The sequence below is a fragment of the Tachyglossus aculeatus genome, chromosome 4 (genome assembly GCF_015852505.1).
Source record: "Tachyglossus aculeatus isolate mTacAcu1 chromosome 4, mTacAcu1.pri, whole genome shotgun sequence".
In the NCBI taxonomy this organism is placed as follows: domain Eukaryota; kingdom Metazoa; phylum Chordata; class Mammalia; order Monotremata; family Tachyglossidae; genus Tachyglossus; species Tachyglossus aculeatus.
Window position 1 is genome coordinate 89,305,638 of NC_052069.1, and position 26,619 is coordinate 89,332,256.

General features: G+C 46.0%; 1 protein-coding gene and 1 pseudogene across 2 annotated transcripts in view; both read left to right on the forward strand.

Moving 5' to 3' along the window:
• Positions 1–8,365: 8,365 nt before the first annotated feature.
• LOC119927578 lies at positions 8,366–8,535 on the forward strand (annotated as a pseudogene).
• A 3,793-nt stretch (positions 8,536–12,328) lies between these two features.
• Positions 12,329–26,619, forward strand: part of VIRMA (vir like m6A methyltransferase associated) — an 83,226-nt gene continuing 68,935 nt past the window's right edge. For both annotated transcript variants that reach the window (XM_038745237.1, XM_038745238.1), the window contains exons 1-2: positions 12,329–12,401; positions 26,211–26,326. In XM_038745237.1, the coding sequence (XP_038601165.1) occupies positions 12,339–12,401; positions 26,211–26,326 (179 nt within the window). In that variant the 5' untranslated portion in view covers positions 12,329–12,338. The remainder of the gene's footprint in view (positions 12,402–26,210; positions 26,327–26,619) is intronic.

Consider the following 26,619-nt stretch of genomic DNA (forward strand, 5'->3'; position numbering starts at 1 on the left):
GCGCAACAGATGTGTGGCCGTAGGGCCCAACTAGAAAGACGAGCACCTGTATATATGTTTCTACGTATTTATTACTCTATTTATTTATTTATTTTATTTGTACATATTTATTCTAATTATTTTATTTTGTTAATATGTTTTGTTTTGTTTTCTGTCTCCCCCTTCTCGACTGTGAGCCCGCTTTTGGGTAGGGACTGTTTCTCTATGTTGCCAACTTGTCCTTCCAAGCTCTCAGTCCAGTGCTCTGCACACAGTAAGCGCTCAATAAATACGATTGATTGATTGATTGATTGATTGATTCTCAGTCTTCAGTAGCGTGACATTGTAATTATTTTTAATTAGCAGTTTATTCAAGTTGCAGTCTAACTTGCTCTGAAAGTAATCCCGGAGTTTTAATGAAGATGGTGATGAACATCCAGACATGTTCCCCGCTTATAAGCTCACAGTCTTAAAGGGGGGACAGATACTAATATGAAGTCGGACAGAGGCGCAACAGATGTGTGGCCGTAGGGCCCAACTAGAAAGAAGAGCACCTGTATATATGTTTCTACGTATTTATTACTCTATTTATTTATGTATTTTATTTGTACATATTCATTCTAATTATTTTATTTTGTTAATATGTTTTGTTTTGTTTTCTGTCTCCCCCTTCTAGACTGTGAGCCCACTGTTGGGTAGGACCATCTCTAGATGTTGCCAACTTGTACTTCCCAAGCTTAGTACAGTGCTCTGCACACATTAAGCGCTCAATAAATACAATTGATTGATTGATTGATTGATTCTCAGTCTTCAGTAGCGTGACACTGTAATTATTTTTAATTAGCAGTTTATTCAAGTTACAGTCTAACTTGCTCTGAAAGTAATCCTGGAGTTTTAATGAAGATGGTGATGAACATCCAGACATGTTCCCCGCTTATAAGCTCACAGTCTTAAAGGGGGGACAGATACTAATATAAAGTCGAACAGAGGCTCAACAGATGTGTGGCCGTAGGGCCCAACTAGAAAGAAGAGCACCTGTATATATGTTTCTACGTATTTATTACTCTATTTATTTATGTATTTTATTTGTACATATTCATTCTAATTATTTTATTTTGTTAATATGTTTTGTTTTGTTTTCTGTCTCCCCCTTCTCGACTGTGAGCCCGCTTTTGGGTAGGGACTGTTTCTCTATGTTGCCAACTTGTCCTTCCAAGCTCTCAGTCCAGTGCTCTGCACACAGTAAGCGCTCAATAAATACGACTGATTGATTGATTGATTCTCAGTCTTCAGTAGCGTGACACTATAATTATTTTTAATTAGCAGTTTATTCAAGTTACAGTCTAACTTGCTCTGAAAGTAATCCCGGAGCTTTAATGAAGATGGTGATGAACAACCAGACATGTTCCCTGCTTATAAGCTGACAGTCTTGAAGGGGGGACAGAAACTAATATGAAGTCGAACAGAGGTGCAACAGATGCGTGGCCATAGGGCCCAACTAGAAAGAAGAGCACCTGTATATTTGTTTGTACATATTTATTACTCCAGTTGTTTATTTATTTTATTTGTACATATTCTAATCATTTTATTTTGTTAATATGTTTTGTTTTCTGTCTCCCCCTTCTCACTCAGCCATTTTTCCATTGGTCAGTAAGCAATACCCCTTTCAGGATGGCACCTGGAGAGTTTCCAGTCCTCTACCAGTCTCAGCTACGGGACGGAGAGTCAAGCAGAGGCCGACCCATTCCATTTCCAGCTTGGCCAGTGGCTAGCGAGTGGAAGGCAATTTGTTACAAGTCAAAACTCCCCCGTGCTGGGCAGCAGTGGCATGGGAGAGAGTTTATTGTGGAGACTCAAGTTTACTTGTTGCCAACTTGTCCTTCCCAAGCCCTTAGTCCAGTGCTCTGCACGCAGTAAGCGCTCAATAAATACGATTGAATGAATAAAGGAATGAATACCGTGCGGAAGGCGGCAGTGGTCAACCACTTCCGTATTTTTACCATGAAAACTCTATGGATACACTGCCAGAATGATTGCAGATGGAGGTGGGGCATTCTGGGAGAGATAATAATAATAATGATGGCAATTATTAAGCGCTTACTATCATCATCATCATCATCAGTCGTATTTATTGAGCGCTTACTGTGTGCAGAGGACTGTACTAAGCGCTTGGGAAGTACAAGTTGGCAACATACAGAGACAGTCCCTACCCAACAGTGGGCTCACAGTCTAGAAGGGGGAGACAAAGAACAAAACCAAACATATTAACAAAATAAAATAAATAGAATAGATATGTATAAGTAAAATAAATAAATAAATAGAGTAATAAATATGTACAAACATATATACATGTGCTGTGGGGAAGGGAAGGAGGTAAGATGGGGGGATGGAGAGGGGGACGAGAGGAAGAGAAAGGAAGAGGCTCAGTCTGGGAAGGCCTCCTGCTATGTGCAAAGCATTGTTCTAAACACTGGGGAGGTTACAGGGTGATCAGGTTGTAGCAGGGGGGCTCACAGTCTTAATCCCCATTTTTCAGATGAGGTAACTGAGGCCCAGAGAAGTGAAGTGACCAAAGTCACACAGCTGACAACTGGCGGAGCCGACATTTGAACCCATGACCTCTGACTCCAAAGCACGGGCTCTTTCCAATGAGCCACGCGGCTGGAGTCGCTATGGGTCGGAGACGACTCGACGGCATAAGACAAGGGAAGGATAACTGAAAGGAAAGAGGAGAGAGCAAACAGAGGGAGAGGGGGAGAGAGAGAGGAAAATGGAAAGAGACAGACAAGCAGAGGCAGAGAGGCACACAGACAGAAGACAACAGAGAGGATCAGAAGGGAAAATGACAACAGGGTTGAGGAAACAGAATCGAACACAGCGACGGACGAAAAGGTCGTGGATTTAAAGAAAGATACAGAAACCAAGGACAACAGGAAAGGTGCAAAACAGTAGGAAAGGACAAAGAAACACGCTTAGTACAGTGCTCTGCACACAGCTAGCGCTAAATAAGTCCAACTGAATGAAACCCAGAAGGGAGTTTAGGCGGAAAGAGATTTTAAAATCTGTACACGTTTCCGCTAGAGTAATAATCATAAAAGACATTTTTCTCTTTCCTACAGCAAATACTCTGAGATGCATTTCACTGTGAAAGAGAATCTGTGGATATCCACGTTCCTGCACTGTAGACTAGTGATAGGATGTAGCTGGAAATCTCCAGGATAAAGTATATAATTAAAATCAGCATATTAAAGGACTCCAGAAGGGCCAAACTCTTATCTGTCTGTCTGGTTAGTAGCCTGGATGCTGTAGTTGGATAACAACAACCTTTTGAAGTCTAAAACCTTGAAGTAGGTCTTACCATAACTACCCTAGGGGATATCTTCTTAGGAAATAACTCATAATTTCCAGCAGCCAAGGTTTATTTTTCTTTTCATTTATATTTTTAATGAAATATTAACATGAAAATGTACAATGCTGGTTCATCCTAATATGCATTTTTGCTTTTCCGATCCTTCACTCAAGAGATTACAGTACGTGAAAATGATTTTCTTTTGGGGCATATACATTGAAGAGGGAATTCTAAGTACATATGAAGGAATGTAATCTTCCAGACTTACATAGCCCAGAGTGAAGTAGGAGATTGGGATCACTCAGGCCGACATATGGAAAACTGAATGCATTTTTCTTTATTATGTCTGTAATTAGCCAAAGTATGTGTTTGTCTTTAGTCCTTTATGGTATTCATTAAGTGCTTATGGAGTACCAAGCATGGTGCCAACTGCGGGGGTACAAATAATAATAATAATGATGGCATTTATTAAGCGCTTACTATGTGCAGAGCACTGTTCTAAGCGCTGGGCACAAGGTTATCAAATTGTCGGTAGTCGAAATTACTTTTATTCATTCATTCATTCAATCGTATTTATTGAGCTCTTACTGTGAGCAGAGCACTGTACTAAGCGCTTTATGCTTTCCACAAAACCGAGAAGCAGCGTGGCCTCATAATGGAAAGAGCGTGGGCCCGGGATCGAGAGGTCCTGGGTTCTAATCTTGACACTGCCGCTTGTCCGTTGCGTGATCTTGGGCAGGTCACTTCACTTCTCTGTGTCTCAGTTCCCTCATCTGTAAATGGGGGATTAAAGACTGTGAGCCCCATGTGGGACAACCTGATTACCTCATATCCAGCCCGGTGCTTAGTACAGTGCCTGGAACTTACTGAGTGCTTAACAAATACCATTAAAAAAAGGTCTGGTGTAACACCTCCAAGGTGGACAACATGGAATAGTTGGGTAAAGCAAGTCACACAACCCCACATATCCCAGGCTGGGGGTGGGGGGAGTATTTGGTAAGCGCTTACTAAGGTCAATCTGTTGACCAGATCAGTTGCCCCTGTTGGGGTTATATGTTGACATTCACCCCAGTACAGTCATTTCACCATCAATTCACCCACCCTGTCCATCCATTTAACATTAGTTTTGTTTGGACAGTCTTCGCATTTTCATTTAGATGGGTCAATTAATACACTACCAAGACGTTTATAGTATAAAATGAAAAAGCCTGAATTGTGTGCTCAGGGCTAAAGAAAGGGCAGTTAGTTCATTCATTCATTCAATCGTATTTATTGAGCGCTTACTGTGTGCAGAGCACTGGACTAAGCGCTTGGGAAGGGCAAGTCGGCAGCATAGAGAGACGGTCCCTACCCGACAGCGGGCTCACAGTCTAGAAGGGAGAGACGGACAACAAAACAAAACATGTGGACGGGTGTCAAAATCGTCAGAACAAATAGAATTAAAGCTAGATGCACATCATTAATGAATAGAATAGTAAATATGTACGAGTAAAATAAATAGAGTAATAAATCTGTACCAATATATATCCGGGTGCTGTGGGGAGGGGAAGGAGGTAAGGCGGGGGGGGATGGGGAGGAGGAGAGGAAGAAGGGGGTTCAGTCTGGGAAGGCCTCCTGGAGGAGGTGAGCTCTGAGTAGGGCTTTGAAGGGAGGAGAGAGCTAGCTTGGCGGATGTGCGGAGGGAGGGCATTCCGGGCCAGGGGAAGGACGTGGGCCTGCGGTCAATGGTGGGACAGGTGAGAACGAGGCCCGGTGAGGAGATTAGCGGCAGAGGAGCGGAGGGTGTGGGCTGGACTAGAGAAGGACAGAAGGGAGGTGAGGTAGGAGGGGGCGAGGGGATGGACAGCCTGGAAGCCCAGGGTGAGGAGTTTTTGCTTGATTTGTAGATTGACAGGCAGCCACTGGAGATTTTTGAGGAGGGGATTTAGTAATTATAAGTTGTTGAAAGATTGATTTATTTTTTTGTTGAATAACTCGGATCACTTAGAAGTATGCATTCACATGCTCTGTGTGCCTATTTGCTCAGACTGGTAAGTAAGCATCCAGGCTGCTGGTGGTATGGTCGTGTTTTTCTTGCCACAGTTTTGAGTTAGGTTGGATATCTCTCCAAACTCCTTGACCAAAATGTCTGCACCCGTCGTCTCAAATTCCCCTTCGCCAATTCCCTCCTCGACTCCCTCCAATCGGGCTTCCGTCCCCTTGGCTCCGCAGACACCGCCCTCTCAAAGGTCACCAGCGATCCCCTCCCTGCCAAATCCAACAGTCTCTTCTCCATCCTTATCCGCCTCGACCTCTCGACCTATAAATAAATATTTATTTATATTAAGGTCCGTCTCCCTCTCTGGACAATAAGCTCACTGTGGGCAGGGAATGTGTCTGTTTATTATTATAGTGTACTCTCCCAAGCTCTTTGTACAGTGCTCTGCACACAGTCAGCACTCAATAAATATGATTGAATGAATGAAAAACTGCTCTCTGCCATGGTCACTGTAACCACTGCCCTTCTCCCTCTCTCTCTAGAAGGAGTCTGCTGACCACCATCATTCTGGATAAAATTTTTTTTCAATTTCAATCAAACAATAGCATTTGTTGTATGCTTTCTGTGTGCAGAGCATTGCACTAAGCCCTCTTGGCTGCTTTCGACGCTGTCGACCACCTCCTTCTCCTGGAAACGTTATCCAACCTTGGATTCGCTGACACCGTCCCGGTTCTCCTCCCATCTCTCGGGCTGCAAATTCTCAGTCTCTTTCGTGGCTGCCTTCTCTGCCTCCCTAACTGTGGGGGGTCCCTCAAGGCTCAGGTCTCGGTCCCCTTCTATTCTCCATCTACACCCTCTCCCTTGAAGAACTCAGTCGCTCCCGTGGCTTCAACTATCACTGCCATGCAGAGGATACCCGAATCTCCATCTCCAGCCCTGATCTCTCTCCCACTCTGCAGTCTGGCATTTCCACCTGCCTTCAAAGCATCTCTACTTGGGTGTCCTCCCGTCACCTCGAATTTAACATGTCCAAAGCAGAACTCCTCATCTTCCCACCTAAACCCTGTCCTCTCCCCGATTTTCCCATCACTGTAGACGGAACCACTATCCTTCCTGTCTCACAGGCCCATTATCTTAGCATCATCCTTGACTCTTCTCTGCCAACCAACCAACATATTCAATCCATCCCTAAATCCTGTCAGTCCCACCTTCGCCACCTCTCCCCCTCGTCCCCCTCTCCATCCCCCCCATCTTACCTCCTTCCCTTCCCCACAGCACCTGTATATATGTATATATGTTTGTACATATTTATTACTCTATTTATTTATTTATTTATTTTACTTGTACATATCTATTCTATTTATTTTATTTTGTTAGTATGTTTGGTTTTGTTCTCTGTCTCCCCCTTCTAGACTGTGAGCCCACTGTTGGATAGGAACTGTCTCTATATGTTGCCAACTTATACTTCCCAAGCGCTTAGTACAATGCTCTGCACACAGTAAGTGCTCAATAAATACGATTGATTGATCACTAAAATTTGCCCTTTCTTCTCCAACCTTTCCTCGATTTACTTCCCAAGCTAATACCGCAATGTCTAGACATTTTCTTCAGATTTTATTATGTAATACTACCAGGCCTTTGCTGAATTGTCCACAGGAGTTGGGCTTCATTTCACTTAGGATCCCGACCCTAGCCATGGATCTGAACGTTTTCCATTTCCAGCTCTGCCCCTGACTTGAATAATAATGATGGCATTTATTAATCAATCAATCGTATTTATTGAGCGCTTACTGTGTGCAGAGCACTGTACTAAGCACTTGGGAAGTACAAGTTGGCAACATATAGAGACAGTTCCTACCCAACAGTGGGCTCACAGTCTAGAAGGGGGGAGACAGACAACAAAACCAAACAAGTAGACAGGCGTCGATACCATCAATCAATCAATCAATCAATCGTATTTATTGAGCGCTTACTGTGTGCAGAGCACTGTACTAAGCGCTTGGGAAGTACAAGTTGGCAACATATAGAGATGGTCCCTACCCAACAGTGGGCAAATAGATCAATAGAATTATAGTTATAGGCAAATCATTAATAAAATAGAGTAATGAATATGTACCAATTTACACAAGTGCTGTGGGGAGGGGAAGGGGGTAGGGCAGAGGGAAGGAGGGGGGCCTCAGTCTGGGGAGGCCTCCTGGAGGAGGTGAGCTCTCAGTAGGGCTTTGAAGGGAGGAAGAGAGCGAGCTTGGCGCTTAGTACCATCATTATTATTATTATCAAAATGGATCAATAGAATTATAGCTACATAAGCATCATTAATTAAATAAATGGACTAATAGATAGGTACAAATTCATTCATTCATTCATTCATTCAATCGTATTTATTGAGTGCTTACTGTGTGCAGAGCACTGTACTAAGCGCTTGGGAAGGACAAATAGACACAAGTGCTGTGGGGAAGGGAAGGGGGTAGGGCAGAGGGGGAAATGGGGAGGAGGAGAGGAAAAATGGGGCTCAGTCTGGGCAGGCCTCCTGGAGGAGGTGAGCTCTCAGTAATGATAATAATGGCATTTATTAAGCGCTTACTATGTGCAAAGCACTGTTCTAAGCGCTAGGGCTTTGAAGGGAGGAAGAGAGCGAGCTTGGCGGATGTGTGGAGGGAGGGCATTCCAGGCCAGGGGGAGGACGTGGGCTGGGGGTGGACAAGTGGAAGAGCTTTTCCGCATGAGGACCGAAGACCGAGATGGGACCTGAGGGGAGAAAGGAACTGCACACAGTAAGCGCTCAATAAATACGATTAAATGAATGAATGAATAATAATAATGATGGCATTTATTAAGCACTTACTACGTGCTAAGCACTGAGAAGGTTACAATTGTGATCAGGTTGTCCCACGAGGGGCTCACAGCCTTCCTCCATTTTTACAGATGAGGTCACCGAGGCCCAGAGACGTGAAGCGACTCGCCCAAAGTCACCCAGCTGACAAGTGGCGGAGGCGGGATTTGAACCCATGACCTCTGACTCCCAAGCCCGGGCTCTTTCTGCTGAGTCACGCTGCTTTGTGTTGTATGAAAGGAGAGAAGGTTAGCACTCCCCTTGAGAAGGATGGAAGAGGTCCTAGTGGCCTATACAACACACACATATATATATATATATATATTTATATTTATATATATGTATATATAGTTAAGGCATTGCCACCTACTTCGTGGCATCTAACCAAGTTTTTTTGAGCGCTTAGAACAGTGGATTTGCACATAGTAAGCGCTTAATAAATGCCATCATCATTATTATTGTGTAGGCAGGGGGGGCGGCTCCCTTTTTCCCCCGCCATTTCTGACTTCTGGGAATGGGCCACCTACTTCATGGCATCTAACTAAGTTTTTTGGAGCGCTTAGAACAGTGCTTTGGACATGGTAAGCGCTTAATAAATGCCATCATCATTATTATTATTATTGTGTAGGCAGGAGAGGGGGTGGGGCTCCCTTTTTTCCCGCCATTTATGGCTTTCGGAAAAGGGCCACCTACTTCGTGGCATCTAATCAAGTTTTTTGGAGCACTTAGAACAGTGCTTTGGACATGGTAAGCGCTTAATAAATACCATCATTATTATTATTTGAACAGTGCATTGGACATAGTAAGTGGTTAATAAATGCCCTAATTATTGTCATTATTGTGGAGGCGGAGGGCGGGAGGCCTCCATTTTTCGCCCATTTATGACCCGGAAATGGGCCACCTACTTCATGGCATCTAACCAAGTTTTTTGGAGCACTTAGAACAGTGCATTGGACATAGTAAGCGGTTAATAAATGCCCTAATTATTGTCATTATTGTGGAGGCGGAGGGCGGGAGGCCTCCATTTTTCGCCCATTTATGACCCGGAAATGGGCCACCTACTTCATGGCATCTAACCAAGTTTTTTGGAGCACTTAGAACACTGCTTTGGACATGGTAAGCACTTAATAAATGCCATCATTATTGTTATTATTGTGTAGGTGGGGGCGGGGGGGGGCTCCCTTTTTCCCGCCATTTATTATCTGGAAATGGGCCAACTACTTCATGGCATCTAACCAAGTTTTTTGGAGCGCTTAGAACAGTGCTTCGGACATGGTAAGCGCTTAATAAATGCCATCATTATTGTTATTATTTGAACAGTGCATTGGACATAGTAAGCGCTTCATAAATGCCATCATTATTGTTAATATTTGAACATTGCTTTGGACATAGTAAGCGCTTAATAAATGCCATCATTACTGTTATTATTGTGCATCTAACCAAGTTTTTTGGAGCACTTAGAACAGTGCTTTGGACATGGTAAGCACTTAATAAGTGCCATCATTGTTGTTATTATTCGAACAGTGCATTGGACATAGTAAGCGCTTAATAAATGCCATCATTACTGTTATTATTGTGTATCTAACCAACTTTATTGGAGCGCTTAGAACAGTGCTTTGGACATGGTAAGCGCTTAATAAGTGCCATCATTGTTGTTATTATTCGAACAGTGCTTTGGACACAGTAAGCGCTTAATAAATGCCATCATTATTGTTATTATTGTGTATCTAACCAACTTTATTGGAGCGCTTAGAACAGTGCTTTGGACATGGTAAGCGCTTAATAAATGCCATCATTATTGCTATTATTTGAACAGTGCATTGGACATAGTAAGCGCTTCATAAATGCCATCATTATTGTTATTATTGTGTATCTAACCAAGTGTTTCGGAGCGCTTAGAACAGTGCTTTGGATATGGTAAGCGCTTCATAAATGCCATCATTGTTATTATTGTGTATCTAACCAACTTTTTTGGAGCGCTTGGAAAAGTGCTTCGGACATGGTAAGCGCTTAATAAATGCCATCATTATTGTTATTTGAACAGTGCATTGGACATAGTAAGCGCTTAATAAATACCATCATTATTGTTATTATTTGAACATTGCTTTGGACATAGTAAGCACTTCATAAATGCCATCATTATTGTTATTATTGTGTATCTAACCAACTTTTTTGGAGCGCTTAGAACAGTGCTTCGGACATGGTAAGCGCTTAATAAATGCCATCATTATTGTTATTATTTGAACAGTGCTTTGGACGTAGTAAGCGCTTCATAAATGCCATCATTATTGTTATTATTTGAACAGTGCTTTGGACATAGTAAGCGCTTAATAAATGCCATCATTATTGTTATTATTGTGTATCTAACCAACTTTTTTGGAGCACTTAGAACAGTGCTTCGGACATGGTAAGCGCTTAATAAATGCCATCATTATTGTTATTATTTGAATAGTGCATTGGACATAGTAAGTGCTTAATAAATGCCCTCATTATTGCTATTATTGTGTATCTAACCAACTTTTTTGGAGCGCTTAGAACAGTGCCTTGGACATGGTAAGCGCTTAATAAATGCCATCATTATTGTAATTATTTGAACAGTGCTTTGGACATAGTAAGCGCTTCATAAATGCCATCATTATTGTTATTATTGTGCATCTAACCAACTTTTTTGGAGCGCTAAGAACAGTGCTTCGGACATGGTAAGCGCTTAATAAATGCCATCATTGTTGTTATTATTTAAACAGTGCTTTGGACAGAGTAAGTGCTTAATAAATGCCATCATTATTGTTATTATTGTGCATCTAACCAACTTTTTTGGAGCGCTTAGAACAGTGCTTCGGACATGGTAAGCGCTTAATAAGTGCCATCATTATTGTTATTATTTGAACAGTGCTTTCGACATAGTAAGCGCTTAATAAATGCCATCATTATTGTTATTATTGTGTATCTAACCAACTTTTTTGGAGCGCTTAGAACAGGGCTTTGGACATGGTAAGCACTTAATAAGTGCCATCATTGTTGTTATTATTGTGTATCTAGCCAACTTTTTTGGAGCGCTTAGAACAGTGCTTCGGACATGGTAAGCGCTTAATAAGTGCCATCATTGTTATTATTTGAACAGTGCATTGGACATAGTAAGCGCTTAATAAATGCCATCATCATTGTTATTATTGTGGATCTAACCAACTTTTTTGGAGCACTTAGAACAGTGCTTTGGACATGGTAAGCGCTTAATAAGTGCCATCATTGTTGTTATTATTTGAACAGTGCTTTGGACAGAGTAAGTGCTTAATAAATGCCATCATTATTGTTATTATTTGAACACTGCTTTGGACATAGTAAGCGCTTCATAAATGCCATCATTATTGTTATTATTGTGGATCTAACCAAGTTTTTTGGAGTGCTTAGAACAGTGCTTCGGACATAGTAAGCGCTTAATAAATGCCCTCATTATTGTTATTATTGTGTATCTAACCAAGTTTTTTGGAGCGCTTAGAACAGTGCTTTGGACATAGTAAGTGCTTAATAAATGCCATCATTATTGTTATTATTGTGTATCTAACCAAGTTTTCTGGAGCGCTTAGAACAGTGCTTCGGACATGGTAAGCGCTTAATAAACGCCATCATTGTTATTATTGTGTATCTAACCAAGTTTTTTGGAGCGCTTAGAACAGTGCTTCGGACATGGTAAGCGCTTCATAAATGCCATCATTATTGTTATTATTTGAACAGTGCATTGGACATGGTAAGCGCTTAATAAATGCCATCATTATTGTTATTATTTGAACATTGCTTTGGACATAGTAAGTGCTTAATAAATGCCCTAATTATTGTTATTATTGTGCATCTAGCCCTCATTATTGTTATTATTTGATCACTGCCTTGGACATAGTAAGCGCTTAGTAAATGCCCTCATTATTGTTATTATTGTGGGGGGGGGGAGGGGAGGGCTCCCATTTTTCCCGCCATTTCTGACTTCCGGAAATGGCCCCGCTTCCGTCCCCAGGCCGAGCGTCACGGCGGCCCCACGCAGGCCCCGCCCCCTCTCGTCCCGAGAGGGAGGGAGGATGCGCGCGCAGGTGGGGGGGGGGGTGTGTTGGCGCAGGCGCGGTGAGAATGTCCGGGCTGCCCCGGAAGTGCTCTCCCGGGCGACCCGGAAGTGCTTCCCCCGTCGGCCGGGCCGCCCTCCGCTGGCCAACATGGCGGCCGAGTCGGCGATGGAGCTGCTGTTTCTAGACACTTTCAAGCACCAGAACGCGGAGGTAGGGGGCTGGTGATGGCGGGCTCAGGGACGTGGGGCGGTGGATGGGCACCGTGGGCCGTCAGGCCGTGTCGGTCAGTCGTAGTGATGGAGCGCTGACTGGGAGTCATTCAGTCAGTCAGTCATTCAGTCGTAGTGATGGAGCGCTGACGGGGGGCGCAGCAGTCATTCATTCATTCAGGCGTCGTGATGGAGCGCTGACTGGGCGCAGCAGTCATTCATTCATTCAGTCACTCATAGTGATGGAGCGCTGTGTGTGCAGTAGTCATTCAGTCATTCATTCAGTCGTAGTGATGGAGCGCTGACTGGGTACCGTAGTCATTCAGTCAGTCAGTCATTCATTCAGTCGTAGTGATGGAGCGCTGATGGTGGGCATAGCAGTCATTCATTCATTCATTCAGGCGTCGTGATGGAGCGCTGACTGGGCGCAGCAGTCATTCATTCATTCAGTCACTCGTACTGATGGAGCGCTGTGTGTACAGTAGGCATTCAGTCAGTCAGTCAGTCATTCAGTCAGTCAGTCGTAGTGATGGAGCGCTGACTGGGCACAGAAGTCATTCATTCATTCAGTCATTCATTCAGGCGTCGTGATGGAGCGCTGACTGGGCACAGCAGTCATTCATTCATTCAGTCACACGTACTGATGGAGCGCTATGTGTACGGTAGTCATTCATTCAGTCAGTCATTCATTCAGTCGTAGTGATGGAGCGCTGACTGGGCACAGCAGTCATTCATTCATACAATCGCTCGTACTGATGGAGCGCTGTGTGTACAGTAGTCATTCATTCAGTCAGTCAGTCATTCAGTCGTAGTGATGGAGCGCTGACTGGGCACCGTAGTCATTGTCAGTTAGTCATTCATTCAGTCAGTCATTCATTCAGTCGTAGTGATGGAGCGCTGACTGGGCACAGCAGTCATTCATTGATTCAGTCACTCGTACTGATGGAGCGCTGTATGTACAGTAGTCATTCAGTCATTCATTCAGTCATAGTGATGGAGCGGTGACTGGGCACCGTAGTCATTCAGTCAGTCAGTCATTCAGTTGTAGTGATGGAGCTCTGACGGTGGGCACAGCAGTCATTCATTCATTCAATCACTCGTACTGATGGAGCACTGACTGGGCACAGCAGTCAGTCATTCATTCAGTCACTCGTACTGATGGAGCGCTGCGTGTACAGTAGTCATTCAGTCAGTCAGTCAGTCAGTCAGTCGTGATGGAGCGCTGATTGGGCACAGCAGTCATTCATTCATTCAGTCACTCCTACTGATGGAGCGCTGTGTATACAGTAGTCATTCAGTCATTCAGTCGTAGTGATGGAGCGCTGACTGGGCACCGTAGTCATTCATTCAGTCAGTCATTCAGTCGTAGTGATGGAGCGCTGACGGCGAGTACATCAGTCAGTCAGTCATTCAGTCAGTCGTAGTGATGGAGCGCTGACTGGGCACAGCAGTCATTCATTCATTCATTCCGTCGTAGTGGAGCGCTGACTGGGCACCGTAGTCATTCAGTCAGTCATTCATTCATTCAGTCGTAGTGATGGAGCGCTGACTGGGCACAGCAGTCATTCATTCATTCAGTCGCTTGTACTGATGGAGCGCTGTGTGTACAGTAGTCATTCAGTCAGTCATTCATTCAGTCGTAGTGATGGAGCACTGACTGGGCACCGTGGTCATTCATTCAGTCAGTCATTCAGTCGTAGTGATGGAGCGCTGACGGTGGGCACAGCAGTCACTCATTCAGTCAGTCGTAGTGATGGAGCGCTGACTGGGCACAGCAGTCATTCATTCATTTAGTCAGTCATTCATTCAGTCGTACTGAGGGAGCCCTGACTGGGCACAGTAGTCAGTCATTCATTCAGTTGTAGTGATGGAGTGCTGATTGGGCATAGCAGTCAGTCATTCATTCAGTCACTCGTACTGATGGAGCGCTGTGTGTACAGTAGTCATTCAGTCGTACTGATGGAGCGCTGACTGGGCATCGTAGTCATTCATTCAGTGATTCATTCAGTCAGTCATCATCATCAATCGTATTTATTGAGCGCTTACTGTGTGCAGAGCACTGTACTAAGCGCTTGGGAAGTACAAGTTGGCAACATATAGAGACAGTCCCTACCCAACAGTGGGCTCACAGTCTAAAAGGGGAAGACAGAGAACAAAACCAAACATACTAACAAAATAAAATAAGTAGAATAGATATGTACAAGTAAAATAAATAAATAAATAGAGTAATAACTATGTACAAACATATATACATATATACAGGTGCTGTGGGGAAGGGAAGGAGGTAAGATGTGGGGATGGAGGGGGGACGAGGGGGAGAGGAAGGAAGGGGCTCAGTCTGGGCAGGCGTCCTGGAGGAGGTGAGCTCTCAATAGGGCCTTGAAGGGAGGAAGAGAGCTAGCTTGGCGGATGGGCAGACGGAGGGCATTCCAGGCCCCGGGGAGAACGTGGGCCGGGGGTCGATGGCGGGACAGGTGAGAGCGAGGTACGGTGAGGAGATCAGCGGCGGAGGAGCGGAGGGTGCGGGCTGGGCTGGAGAAGGAGAGAAGGGAGGTGAGGTAGGAGGGGGCGAGGTGATGGACAGCCTCGAAGCCCAGGGTGAGGAGTTTCTGCCTGATGTGCAGATTGATTGGAAGCCACTGGAGATTTTTGAAGAGGGGAGTAACATGCCCAGAGTGTTTCTGGACAAAGACGATCCGGGCAGCAGAATGAAGTATGGATTGAAGTGGGGAGAGACACGAGGATGGGAGATCAGAGAGAAGGCTGGTGCAGTAGTCCAGACGGGATAGGATGAGAGCTTGAACGAGCAGGGTAGCGGTTGGGATGGAGAGGAAAGGGCGGATCTTGGCAGTGTTGCGGAGCTGAGACCGGCAGGTTTTGGTGACGGCTTGGATGTGAGGGGTGAATGAGAGAGCGGAGTCGAGGATGACACCAAGGTTGCGGGCTTGTGAGACGGGAAGGATGGTAGTGCCGTCAACAGAGATGGGAAAGTCAGGGAGAGGACAAGGTTTGGGAGGGAAGACAAGGAGCTCAGTCTTCGACATGTTGAGCTTTAGGTGGCGGGCGGACATCCAGGTGGAGATGTCCTGAAGGCAGGAGGAGATGCGAGCCTGGAGGGAGGGGGAGAGAGCAGGGGCAGAGATGGAGATCTGGGTGTCATCAGCGTAGAGGTGATAGTTGAAGCCGTGGGAGCGAATGAGGTCACCAAGGGAGTGAGTGTAGATCGAGAACAGAAGGGGACCAAGCACTGAACCTTGGGGAGCCTCCACAGTAAGGGGATGGGAGGGGGAGGAGGAGCCTGCAAAAGAGACTGAGAATGAACGACCGGAGAGATAAGAGGAGAACCAGGAGAGGACGGAGTCTGTGAAGCGAAGGTCGGATAGCGTGTTGAGGAGAAGGGGGTGGTCCACAGTGTTAAAGGCAGCTGAGAGGTCGAGGAGGATCAGGACAGAGTATGAGCCGTTGGATTTGGCAAGCAGGAGGTCATTGGTGACCTTTGAGAGCGCAGTTTCCCTGGAATGTAGGGGACGGAAGCCAGACTGGAGGGGGTCGAGGAGAGAGTTGGTGTTGAGGAATTCGAGGCAGCGCGTGTACACAACTCGTTCAAGGAGTTTGGAAAGGAATGGTAGGAGGGAGATAGGGCGACAACTAAAAGGGGAGGTGGGGTCAAGAGAGGGTTTTTTTTAGGATGGGAGACACATGGGCATGTTTGAAGGCAGAGGGAAGGAACCAGTGGAGAGTGAGAGTGGAGTGAGAGTGGAGAGTCATCCCCATTTTACAGATGAGGGAACTGAGGCACAGAGAAGTTAAGTACTATATGCAAAGCACTGTTCTAAGCGCTGGGGAGGATACAAGACTATCAGGTTGTTCCACGGGGGGCTCACAGGCTTAATACCCATTTTGCAGATGAGGGAACTGAGGCACAGAGAAGTACTATATGGCTCTTTCCATAAAGCCACGATCACGGTGACCTTTTTAGGGCAGATTTCTTGGAGTGAAGGGGGCAGAAACCAGATTGGAGGGGCTCAAGGGGAGAAATGGAGGAGAGGAAGTGGAGGTTGCAGATGATGACAACGCTCTTCGTAAGTTTGGAGAGGAGTGGTAGCAGGGAGCCAAGGGGTCAAGGGAAGGGTTTTTTTGTTTTTTTAAGGACAAGAGTGTATTTGAAAGCAGCAGGGAAGAAGCCTTTGGAAACAGTTGAATAATAATAATAATAATAATAATAATAATGATGGTATTTCTTAAGCGCTTACCATGTGCAAAGCACTGTTCTAAGTGCTGGGGAGATTCCAAGGTGATCAGGTTGTCCCACGGGGGCGGGGACTCACAGTTTTTAATCCCCATTTTCCAGATGAGGGAGCTGAGGCCCAGAGAAGTGAAGTGACTAGCCCAAAGTCCCACAGCCGAGAATTGGCGGAGCCGGGATTCGAACCCATGACCCCCGACTCCAAAGCCCGGGCTCTTTCCACCGAGCCGCGGTCATCAGGGAGGGAAGAAGGAAGGGGGCGAGGGTTTTGAGAAGGTGTGTGGGTATATCGGAGGTGCAGGTGGTGGGGTGGATTTCGAGAGGAGATCAATCAATCCATCAATCAATCGTATTTATTGAGCGCTTACTGTGCGCAGAGCACTGTACTGAGCGCTTGGGAAGGACAAGTTGGCAACATACAGAGACGGTCCCTACCCAACAGTGGGCTCATAGTCTGGAAATGAGAGATCTCTTCTTGAGACACTGCTGGGAAAGGTGGGAGAGTCGAAGAAGGCGCAGGAGGAGGGCCCGGGCTTTGGAGTCAGAGGTCATGGGTTCAAATCCCGGCCCCGCCGCTTGTCAGCACTTGGGAGAGTCAAAATTAGAGTTGCTAGATGCGTTCCCTGCCCAAAAGGAGCTTAAAATTTTCGTGGCTCAGTGGAAAGAGCCCGGGCTTTGGAGTCAGAGGTCGTGAGTTCAAATCCCGGCTCCGCCGCTTGTCGGCACTTGGGAGAGTCAAAATTAGAGTTGCTAGACATGTTCCCTGCCCAAAAGGAGCTTAAAATTTTTGTGGCTCAGTGGAAAGAGCCCGGGCTTTGGAGTCAGAGGTCGTGGGTTCAAATCCCGGCTCCGCCGCTTGTCAGCACTTGGGAGAGTCAAAATTACACGTTCCCTGCCCAAGAGGAGCTTAAAATTTTTGTGGCTCAGTGGAAAGAGCCCGGGCTCTGGAGTCAGAGGTCGTGAGTTCAAATCCCGGCTCCGCCACTTGTCAGCCCTTGGGAGAGTCAAAATTAGAGTTGCTGGACACGTTCCCTGCCCAAAAGGAGCTTAAAATTTTCGTGGCTCAGTGGAAAGAGCCCGGGCTTTGGAGTCAGAGGTCGTGGGTTCAAATCCTGGCTCCGCCGCTTGTCAGCACTTGGGAGAGTCAAAATTACACGTTCCCTGCCCAAGAGGAGCTTAAAATTTTTGTGGCTCAGTGGAAAGAGCCCGGGCTCTGGAGTCAGAGGTCGTGAGTTCAAATCCCGGCTCCACCGCTTGTCAGCACTTGGGAGAGTCAAAATTAGAGTTGCTAGACATGTTCCCTGCCCAAAAGGAGCTTAAAATTTTCGTGGCTCAGTGGAAAGAGCCCGGGCTTTGGAGTCAGAGGTCGTGGGTTCAAATCCCGGTTCCGCTGCTTGTCAGCACTTGGGAGAGTCAAAATTAGAGTTGCTAGACACGTTCCCTGCCCAAAAGGAGCTTAAAGTTTTCGTGGCTCAGTGGAAAGAGCCCGGGCTCTGGAGTTGTGGGTTCAAATTCTGGCTCCGCCGCTTGTCAGCACTTGGGAGAGTCAAAATTAGAGTTGCTAGACATGTTCCCTGCCCAAAAGGAGCTTAAAATTTTTGTGGCTCAGTGGAAAGAGCCCGGGCTTTGGAGTCAGAGGTCGTGGGTTCAAATCCCAGCTCCGCCGCTTGTCAGCACTTGGGAGAGTCAAAATTACACGTTCCCTGCCCAAGAGGAGCTTAAAATTTTTGTGGCTCAGTGGAAAGAGCCCGGGCTCTGGAGTCAGAGGTCGTGAGTTCAAATCCCGGCTCCGCCACTTGTCAGCCCTTGGGAGAGTCAAAATTAGAGTTGCTAGACACGTTCCCTGCCCAAAAGGGGCTTACAGTTTTCGAGGGGGAGACAGACATTAACGTGGCTCAGTGGAAAGAGTCCAGGCTTTGGAGTCAGAGGTCGTGGGTTCAAATCCCGGCTCTGCCGCATGTCAGCGCTTGGGAGAGTCAAAATTAGAGTTGCTGGACACGTTCCCTGCCCAAAAGGAGCTTAAAATTTTCATGGCTCAGTGGAAAGAGCCCGGGCTTTGGAGTCAGAGGTCGTGGGTTCAAATCCCGGCTCTGCCACTGGTCAGCACTTGGGAGAGTCAAAATTAGAGTTGCTAGACAAGTTCCCTGCCCACAAGGAGCTTATGGTTTTCGAGGGGGAAACAGACATTAATATGGCTCAGTGGAAAGAACCCGGGCTTTGGAGTCAGAGGTCATGGGTTCAAATTCTGCTCCGCCACTTGTCAGCTCTTGGGAGAGTCAAAATTAGAGTTGTTAGACACTTTCCCTGCCCAGAAGGAGCTTAAAGTTTTCGAGGGGGAGATAGACATTAACATGGCTCAGTGGAAAGAGCCCGGGCTTTGGAGTCAGAGGTTGTGGGTTCAAATACCGGCTCTGCCGCTTGTCAGCACTTGGGAGAGTCAAAATTAGAGTTGCTAGACATGTTCCCTGCCCAGAAGGAGCTTACGGTTTTAGAGGGGGACACAGACATTAACGTGGTTCAATGGAAAGAGCCCGGGCTTTGGAGTCAGAGGTCATGGGTTCAAATCCCTGCTCCGCCACTCATCAGCACTTGGGAGAGTCAAAATTAGAGTTGCTAGACACATTCCCTGCCCAAGAGGAGCTTAAAGTTTTCGAGGGGGAGACAGACAGTAACATGGCTCAGTGGAAAGAGCCCGGGCTTTGGAGTCAGAGGTCATGGGGTGAGTCACTTCTCTGGGCCTCAGTTCCTCATCTGTAAAATGGGGATTAAGACTGTGAGCCCCCCGTGGGGCAACCTGATCACCTTGTAACCTCCCCAGTGCTTAGAACGGTGCTTTGCACATAGTAAGTGCTTAATAAATGCCATTATTATAAATTAATTATAGATATGTACATAAGCGCTTTTGGGGGCTGAGCTTGGGGTGAATAAAGGATGCAGATTTTAGGGAGATTACTCCCGGTAGTTTCAATTTAATTACGTGTCCTAGTCGTTAGGGGCAGTAGTTGGGGGAGGTGGGTTCATTCATTCATTCAGTCGTATTTATTGAGCACTTACTGTGTGCAGAGCACTGTACTAAGCGCTTGGGAAGTACAAGTTGGCAGCATATAGAGACAGTCCCTACCCAACGGCGGGCTCACAGTCTAGGGCTGTAGGGGTTTTGAGGAGGGAGTTCAATTGTCTGAAACAACTGGTGAGACTGTGAGCCCACTGTTGGGTAGGGACCGTCTCTATATGTTGCCAACTTGTACTTCCCAAGCGCTTAGTACAGTGCTCTGCACACAGTAAGTGCTCAATATATACGATTGAATGAATGAATGGTGAGGGCAGTGGGCATAAAAGTCAATGAAATGGAGAAATGAAGTTGCCAGGTGGAGGAGCATCCTGATCACCTTGTAACCTCCCCAGCGCTTAGAACAGTGCTTTGCACATAGTAAGCGCTTAATAAATGCCATTATTATTATTATTATCATTAGGAGAAGGCAGAGTTGAAGGAGGAAAGGATGAATTCAGCGTGACCTAGTGGATAGAGGATGGGTTCTAATCTTGGCTCCACCACTTGTCTGCTGCGGGGCCTTGGCAGATCACTTCTCTCTGCCTCACTTACTTCATCCGTATAATAATTGTGGTATTTGTTAGGCGCTTACTGTGTTCCGGGCACTGTACTAAGCACTGAGGCGGATACAAGGACTAAGACTGTGCGAGCCCCGTGTGGGACAAGCGTTGCGTCCAACCCGATTAGCCTGTATCCCCCCAGCGCTTAGTACAGTGCCTGGCACGTAGTAAGCGCTTAACAAGTACCACAGTTATTATTATTATTATTATTATTATTATTGACAAGGTTGGCCTAGTATCCGGATTTCCCCCGGCAGCCCTCCGCAGCGGACAGCGGAGGTGGTCCGGTGATGTGGGTTAGTGGTCCAAGATGGGCGAAGGGACAGGGGAGCAAGTGAGTTGAGCTCAGTAGAGAGGGTGGTGTTGCCGTGATAAGGGAGTCCAAATCAGTTGTATTTATTGAGCACTTACTGCGTCTTGATCACTGTACTAAGCGCGAGCGATAATAATGATGGTACCTGTTAGCGCTTACTATGTGTCAAGCCCTGTCCTGAGCCCTAGGGTAGATCCAACCTAATCAGGTTGGACACAGTCCCTGCCCCATGTGGAGCTCCCAGTCTTAATCCCCATTTTCCAGACGAGGGAACTGAGGCAGAGAGAAGTTAAGTGGCTTGCCCAAGGTCACACAACAGACAAGCGGCTGAGCCGGGATTAGAACCCGCAGCCTTCTGACTCATTCGTTCTTTTTAAGAATTCGTTCATTCAGTTGTGTAGTTGATAGAGTCCTGTGCCCTCACTTTTGAAGAATTCATTCGTTCAGTGGTATTTATTGAGGGCTTACTTTGTGCAGAGCACTGTACTAAGCGCTTACCTTCCCTGCCGTGGAAAGGTGGTTAGGGTGTGGAGGCGTAATGAGCCCCCTTTTTCCTCTCCTCCTCCCCATCCCCCCCGCCCTACCTCCTTCCCCTCCCCACAGCACCTGTATATATGTTTGTACAGATTTATTACTCCGTTTATTTTACTTGTACATATTTACTATTCTACTTATTTTGTTAATGATGTGCATCTAGCTTTAATTCTATTTGTTCTGACGACTTGACACCTGTCCACGTTTTTTGTTTTGTTGTCCGTCTCCCCTTTCTAGGCTGTGAGCCCGTTGTTGGGTAGGGACCGTCTCTCTGTGTTGCCGACTTGTACTTCCCAAGCGCTTAGTACAGTGCTCTGCACGCAGTAAGCGCTCAATAAATGCGATTGAATGAATGAATGAATGAGGCGCAAGGGCTAGAGAAAATGGGATGAGTCCCCAAGTCCTTAGGTGATCGTGCGTGGCAGTTCGTTCATTCGTTCTTTAGTATCTACAGAGCGCTTTTGTGTGCAGAGCACTGTACTAAGCGCTTGGGAGAGCTGTGTGACTTTGGGCAAGTCACTTCTCTGTGCCTCAGTTACCTCATCTGTAAAATGGGGATTAAGACTGTGAGCCCCCTGTGGGACAACCTGATCACCTTGTTGCCTCCCCAGCGCTTAGAACAGTGCTTTGCACATAGTAAGTGCTTAACAAATGCCATCATTATCATTATTATTATTACAGTACAGCAACAAACAGACATATTGAGGTGGGGGGCGTAGGGAGGTGTAGTTAGGGGAGATACGATTAAATATGATTAAATGGAGGATGAATAAAGGAGGGTCTCCTGGAGGAGGTGTGTTTTCAGAAAATCAGGTGGGTGAAGAGAGCAGAGGTTCACCATATATGAAGGGCAAGAGGTCAAGAGATTAGAGATGAGAATGAGACACAGTATTAGGTTGGTGTACGTAGAAGTCTGTATTTTTCAAAAGATTCAGTAGATGTCAGCTGATCGTATAGAAAACGTTTATTTTATGTTTATTTAGCTTGTTTTAAGAGGCTGAGTATAGAAGCAGCATGGCCGTGGCTCAGTGGAAAGAGCCCAGGCTTTGGAGTCAGAGGTCATGGGTTCGAATCCACTTGTCAGCTGTGTGACTTTGGGCAAGTCACTTCACTTCTCTGTGCCTCAGTTACCTCATCTGTAAAATGATGAGCCCCACGTGGGACAACCTGATCACCTTGTAAATGCCCCAGCGCTTAGAACGGTGCTTTGCACATAGTAAGCGCGTAATAAATGCCATTATTATTATTATTATTATATAGTGTTGCATTTTATTATCGGTAGAGGAACAAATCCCCGCTCCGTGGTCGCACCTGGAGAGTTTCCAGTCCTCCACCGGTCTCGGCTACGGGAGGGAGAGTCAGCAGAGGCCTGACCCAGTCCGTTCCTAGCTTGGCCGGCGGCTAGCGAGTGGAAGGCCATCGGTTAGAAGTCAAAACTCACCCGCGTTGGGAAACAGCGGCCTGGGAGAGAGTTGAGCGCGGAGACTCGAGTTTAATCAATCAATCAATCAATCAATTATATTTAGTGAGCGCTTACTGTGTGCAGAGCACTGTACTGAGAGCTTGATTTGTTATGTGCAAAGCACTGTTCTAAGTCTGGGGGGGGGATACAGTGTGATCAAGTTGTCCCACGTGGGGCTCACAGTCTTAATCCCCATTTTTACAGATGAGGTCACTGAGGCTCAGAGAAGTTAAGTGACTTGCCCAAGGTCACACAGCCGACTTGTGGTGGAGCCAGGATTCGAACCCATGACCTCTGACCCCAAAGCCCGGGCTCTTTCCGCTGAGCCACGCTGCTTCTCTAGCCCCGCTGCTTCTCTACTGCGCGGAAGGCGGCGATGGTAAACCACTTCCAGATTTTTACCAAGGAAACTCTCTGGATACTCTACCAGAATGACTGCTGACGGAGAGCAGAACGTTTCGGGAGAAATCAATCAATCAATCAATCGTATTTATTGAGCGCTTGCTGCGTGCAGAGCACCGTACTAAGCGCTTGGGAAGTACAAGTTGGCAACACATAGAGACGGTCCCTACCCAACAGTGGGTGCACAGTCTAGAAGGGGGAGACAGAGAACAAAACCAAACATATTAACGAAATAAAATAAATAGATCTGTACAAGTAAAATAAATAAATAAATAGAGTAATAAATACGTACAAACAAAACCAAACATATTAACAAAATAAAATAAATAGAATAGATATGTACAAGTAAAATAAATAAATAAATAGAGTAATAAATCCGTGCAAACATATATACATATATACAGGTGCTGTGGGGAAGGGAAGGAGGTAAGGTCGGGGGGGATAGAGAGGGGGAGGTGGGGGAGAGGAAGGAGGGGGAAATAATAATGATGGCATTTGTTAAGCACTTACTGTGTGCAGAGCACTGTTCTAAGCGCTGGGGGGAATACAAGGTGATCAGGTTGTCCCACGGGGGTTCACAGTCTTAATCCCCGTTTTCCAGATGAGGTAACTGAGGCTCAGAGAAGTGAAGTGACTTGCCCAAGGTCACACAGCAGGCATGTGGGGGAGCCGGGATTCGAACCCATGACCTCTGACTCCAAAGCCCGGGCTCTTTCCACTGAGCCACGCTGCGCGGAAACGACTCGACGGCATAAGACAAGAGAAACAAACGGAGTCCCGTTCTCCTAGTGTTTCACGTTCTTCCTTGGCAGTAAATTAGGCACTTTGGCCTACTCCAGGGTTTAGAATAGTGCACGGTACAGAGTCCTTTAGAAATACCATATAAAAAGTAACAAACCAAAAAACCCCAGCCGACTTCCAAGGGTTATGAACTGTAGAGTTTACATATAGATTATTGAAAGGACAGGTGAAGTGGATCGCATCTTTCCCAGTCTCAGATCAATCAATCAATCAATCGTATTTATTGAGCCCTCACTGTGTGCAGAGCACTGTACTAAGCGCTTGGGAAGTACAAGTCAGCAACATATAGAGACGGTCCCTACCCAACAGTGGGCTCACAGTCTAGAAGGGGGAGACAGAGAACAAAACCAAACATACTAACAAAATAAAATAAATAGAATAGATATGTACAAGTAAAATAAATAAATAAATAGAGTAATAAATATGTACAAATATATATACATATATACAGGTGCAGTGGGGAAGGGAAGGAGGTAAGATTGGGGGGATGGAGAGGGGGACGAGGGGGAGAGGAAGAATCATTCAACCAGTTGTATATACTGAATGCTCACTTTCTGCAGAGTATTGTACTAAATGCTTGGGAGAGTACAGTACAGTAGATAGAGTCCTGTGCCCGCACTTTTTAAGAACTCATTTATTCAGTTCATTCAATCGTATTTATTCATTCGTTCAATCGTATTTATTGAGCACTTACTGTGTGCAGAGCACTGTACTAAGCGCTTGGGAAGTACAAGTTGGCAACATATAGAGACAGTCATCATCATCATCATCAATTGTATTTATTGAGCGCTTACTATGTGCAGAGCACTGTACTAAGCGCTTGGGAGAGTACAAGGCAGCATATAGAGACGGTCCCTACCCAACAGCAGGCTCACCGTCTAGAATTGATACTTTTGAAAATGTAACTTTTTTGCTTGGAGCGGGATCTAATTCCTTCTGACTCAAATCCCTGGAAATTCAGAAATTCAGCCATTTTTGAATGGCTAAAACATTTGGGCTTAGGGTTTGGCATCTTTTAAAGTTTTAAATAATGTGGTTTTGTGGGATTTTTAAAATATTTTGCTTGAATCAGCTTGGTGTATCGGCCCCCACCTCCCCCAAGCAATTAAATTTGACTGTGATGGTAGTTTAGAGCTGAAGGGAGTTATGAGAGTTGCTGCAAGTGGGGGTTATAAAGGCCAACATCTTTCTTTGTTGGTATTCATTAAGCATTTACTACGTGCAAGTCAATATACTAAGTGCTGGGGTAGGTAAAAATGAATCAGGTTGAACAAATGCCATTATTATTATTATTATTATTATTATTATAATTCTCTGTGCCAGTTCCCGCATCTGTAAAATGGGGATTAAGACTGTGAGCCCCCTGTGGGACAACCTGATCACCTTGTAACCACCCCAGCGCATAGAACAGTGCTTTGCACATAGTAAGCGCTTAACAAATGCTATTATTATTATTATTATTATTATTATTATTATTATTATTATTATTATTAAACGTAGTCCCTGTCCTGCGTGGGGCTCGCGGTCTTTATCTTAGAGAAGCAGCGTGGCTCAGTGGAAATAGCCCGGGCTTTGGAGTCAGAGGTCATGGGTTCAAATCCTGCTCCGCCAACTGTCGGCTGTGTGACTTTGGGCAAGTCACTTCACTTCTCTGGGCCTCAATTACCTCATCTGTAAAATGGGGGTGAAGACTGTGGGCCCCCCGTGGGACAACCTGATCACCTTGTATCCACCCCGGCGCTTAGAACAGTGCTTTGCACATAGTAAGCGCTTAACAAATGCCAGTATTATTATTATTATTAGTGTTAGTATTAATCCCCATTTAACAGTTGAGGGAACTGAGGTCCAACGAAGTGAAGTGACTTGCCCAGGGTCACACAGCAGACAAGTGGCGGAGGCGGGATTAGAACCCAGGGCCTTCTGATACACTAGGCCACAGCTGCTTCTCAGTCTGCCCCTCCTAACCTTTCCATCCCAGAGCCCCACCTAGCCATTCCATCCCATTCCATCCCAGATTCCATCCCAAATCCATTCGATTTCTCGGAGCGTGCCTTCCTTTCCCTGTTCCCTCTAGCCCCTGCAGCTCACCTTCCAGAGTTCAGCTGCTCGAGGCTTTCCTCCCATTTCATTGGGAAGGGCACTGAGCCCTCATTTCCTCTTCTCCCTCTACTCTCCGCATCCCCCTGACCTGCTCGTCATTCCTCTCCAACTTCCCTGTCATTTATACATTTCTATTCACATCCATCTCTCCCTCCAGATTGTAAGCCCTCCGTAGGCAGGGAATGCGCCTACTGTCATTTTATCCTCTCCCAAGAGCTTAGCACAGCGCCCAGCAAATGCGATCGAGCGAATGAACCGCGGGAGTCGGGCCTCGGGTGCGAATCGCTCTAGGAAAAAGAATCAGGTTGCGCTTTTCATTCCCTGCCTGGTTTGTTTTTAGCAAAGTACCAACATCGATGTGGTTCGCTTCCCGTGTGTGGTGTACATCAACGAAGTTCGCGTCATCCCACCGGGAGTGAGAGCCCATAGCAGTCTGCCGGACACCAGGGCGTACGGGTAAGTACCCTCCTCCGGAAGATCGCCGTCGAATTAATGTAGTTCGTTTGGTTTTACATTGGACACCGAGAACTTCTGCGCGTAAAGAATTTAAAATGTAAATCAGCCTGCTGGGTTAATGACAAGTCAGGACATGTGATAAACCGATATGAAAGATAAAATGTGGAACCCGGTTAATTTCCCTGGGAGCGAGTTATGCATTTGACTATAAGCGTACTCCTCTCAGAAATGCGGGCTAGGTTCCCTGGGGAAATCCGGTGATGCGATTTTAAATCCCATCAGTTCTGCCATAA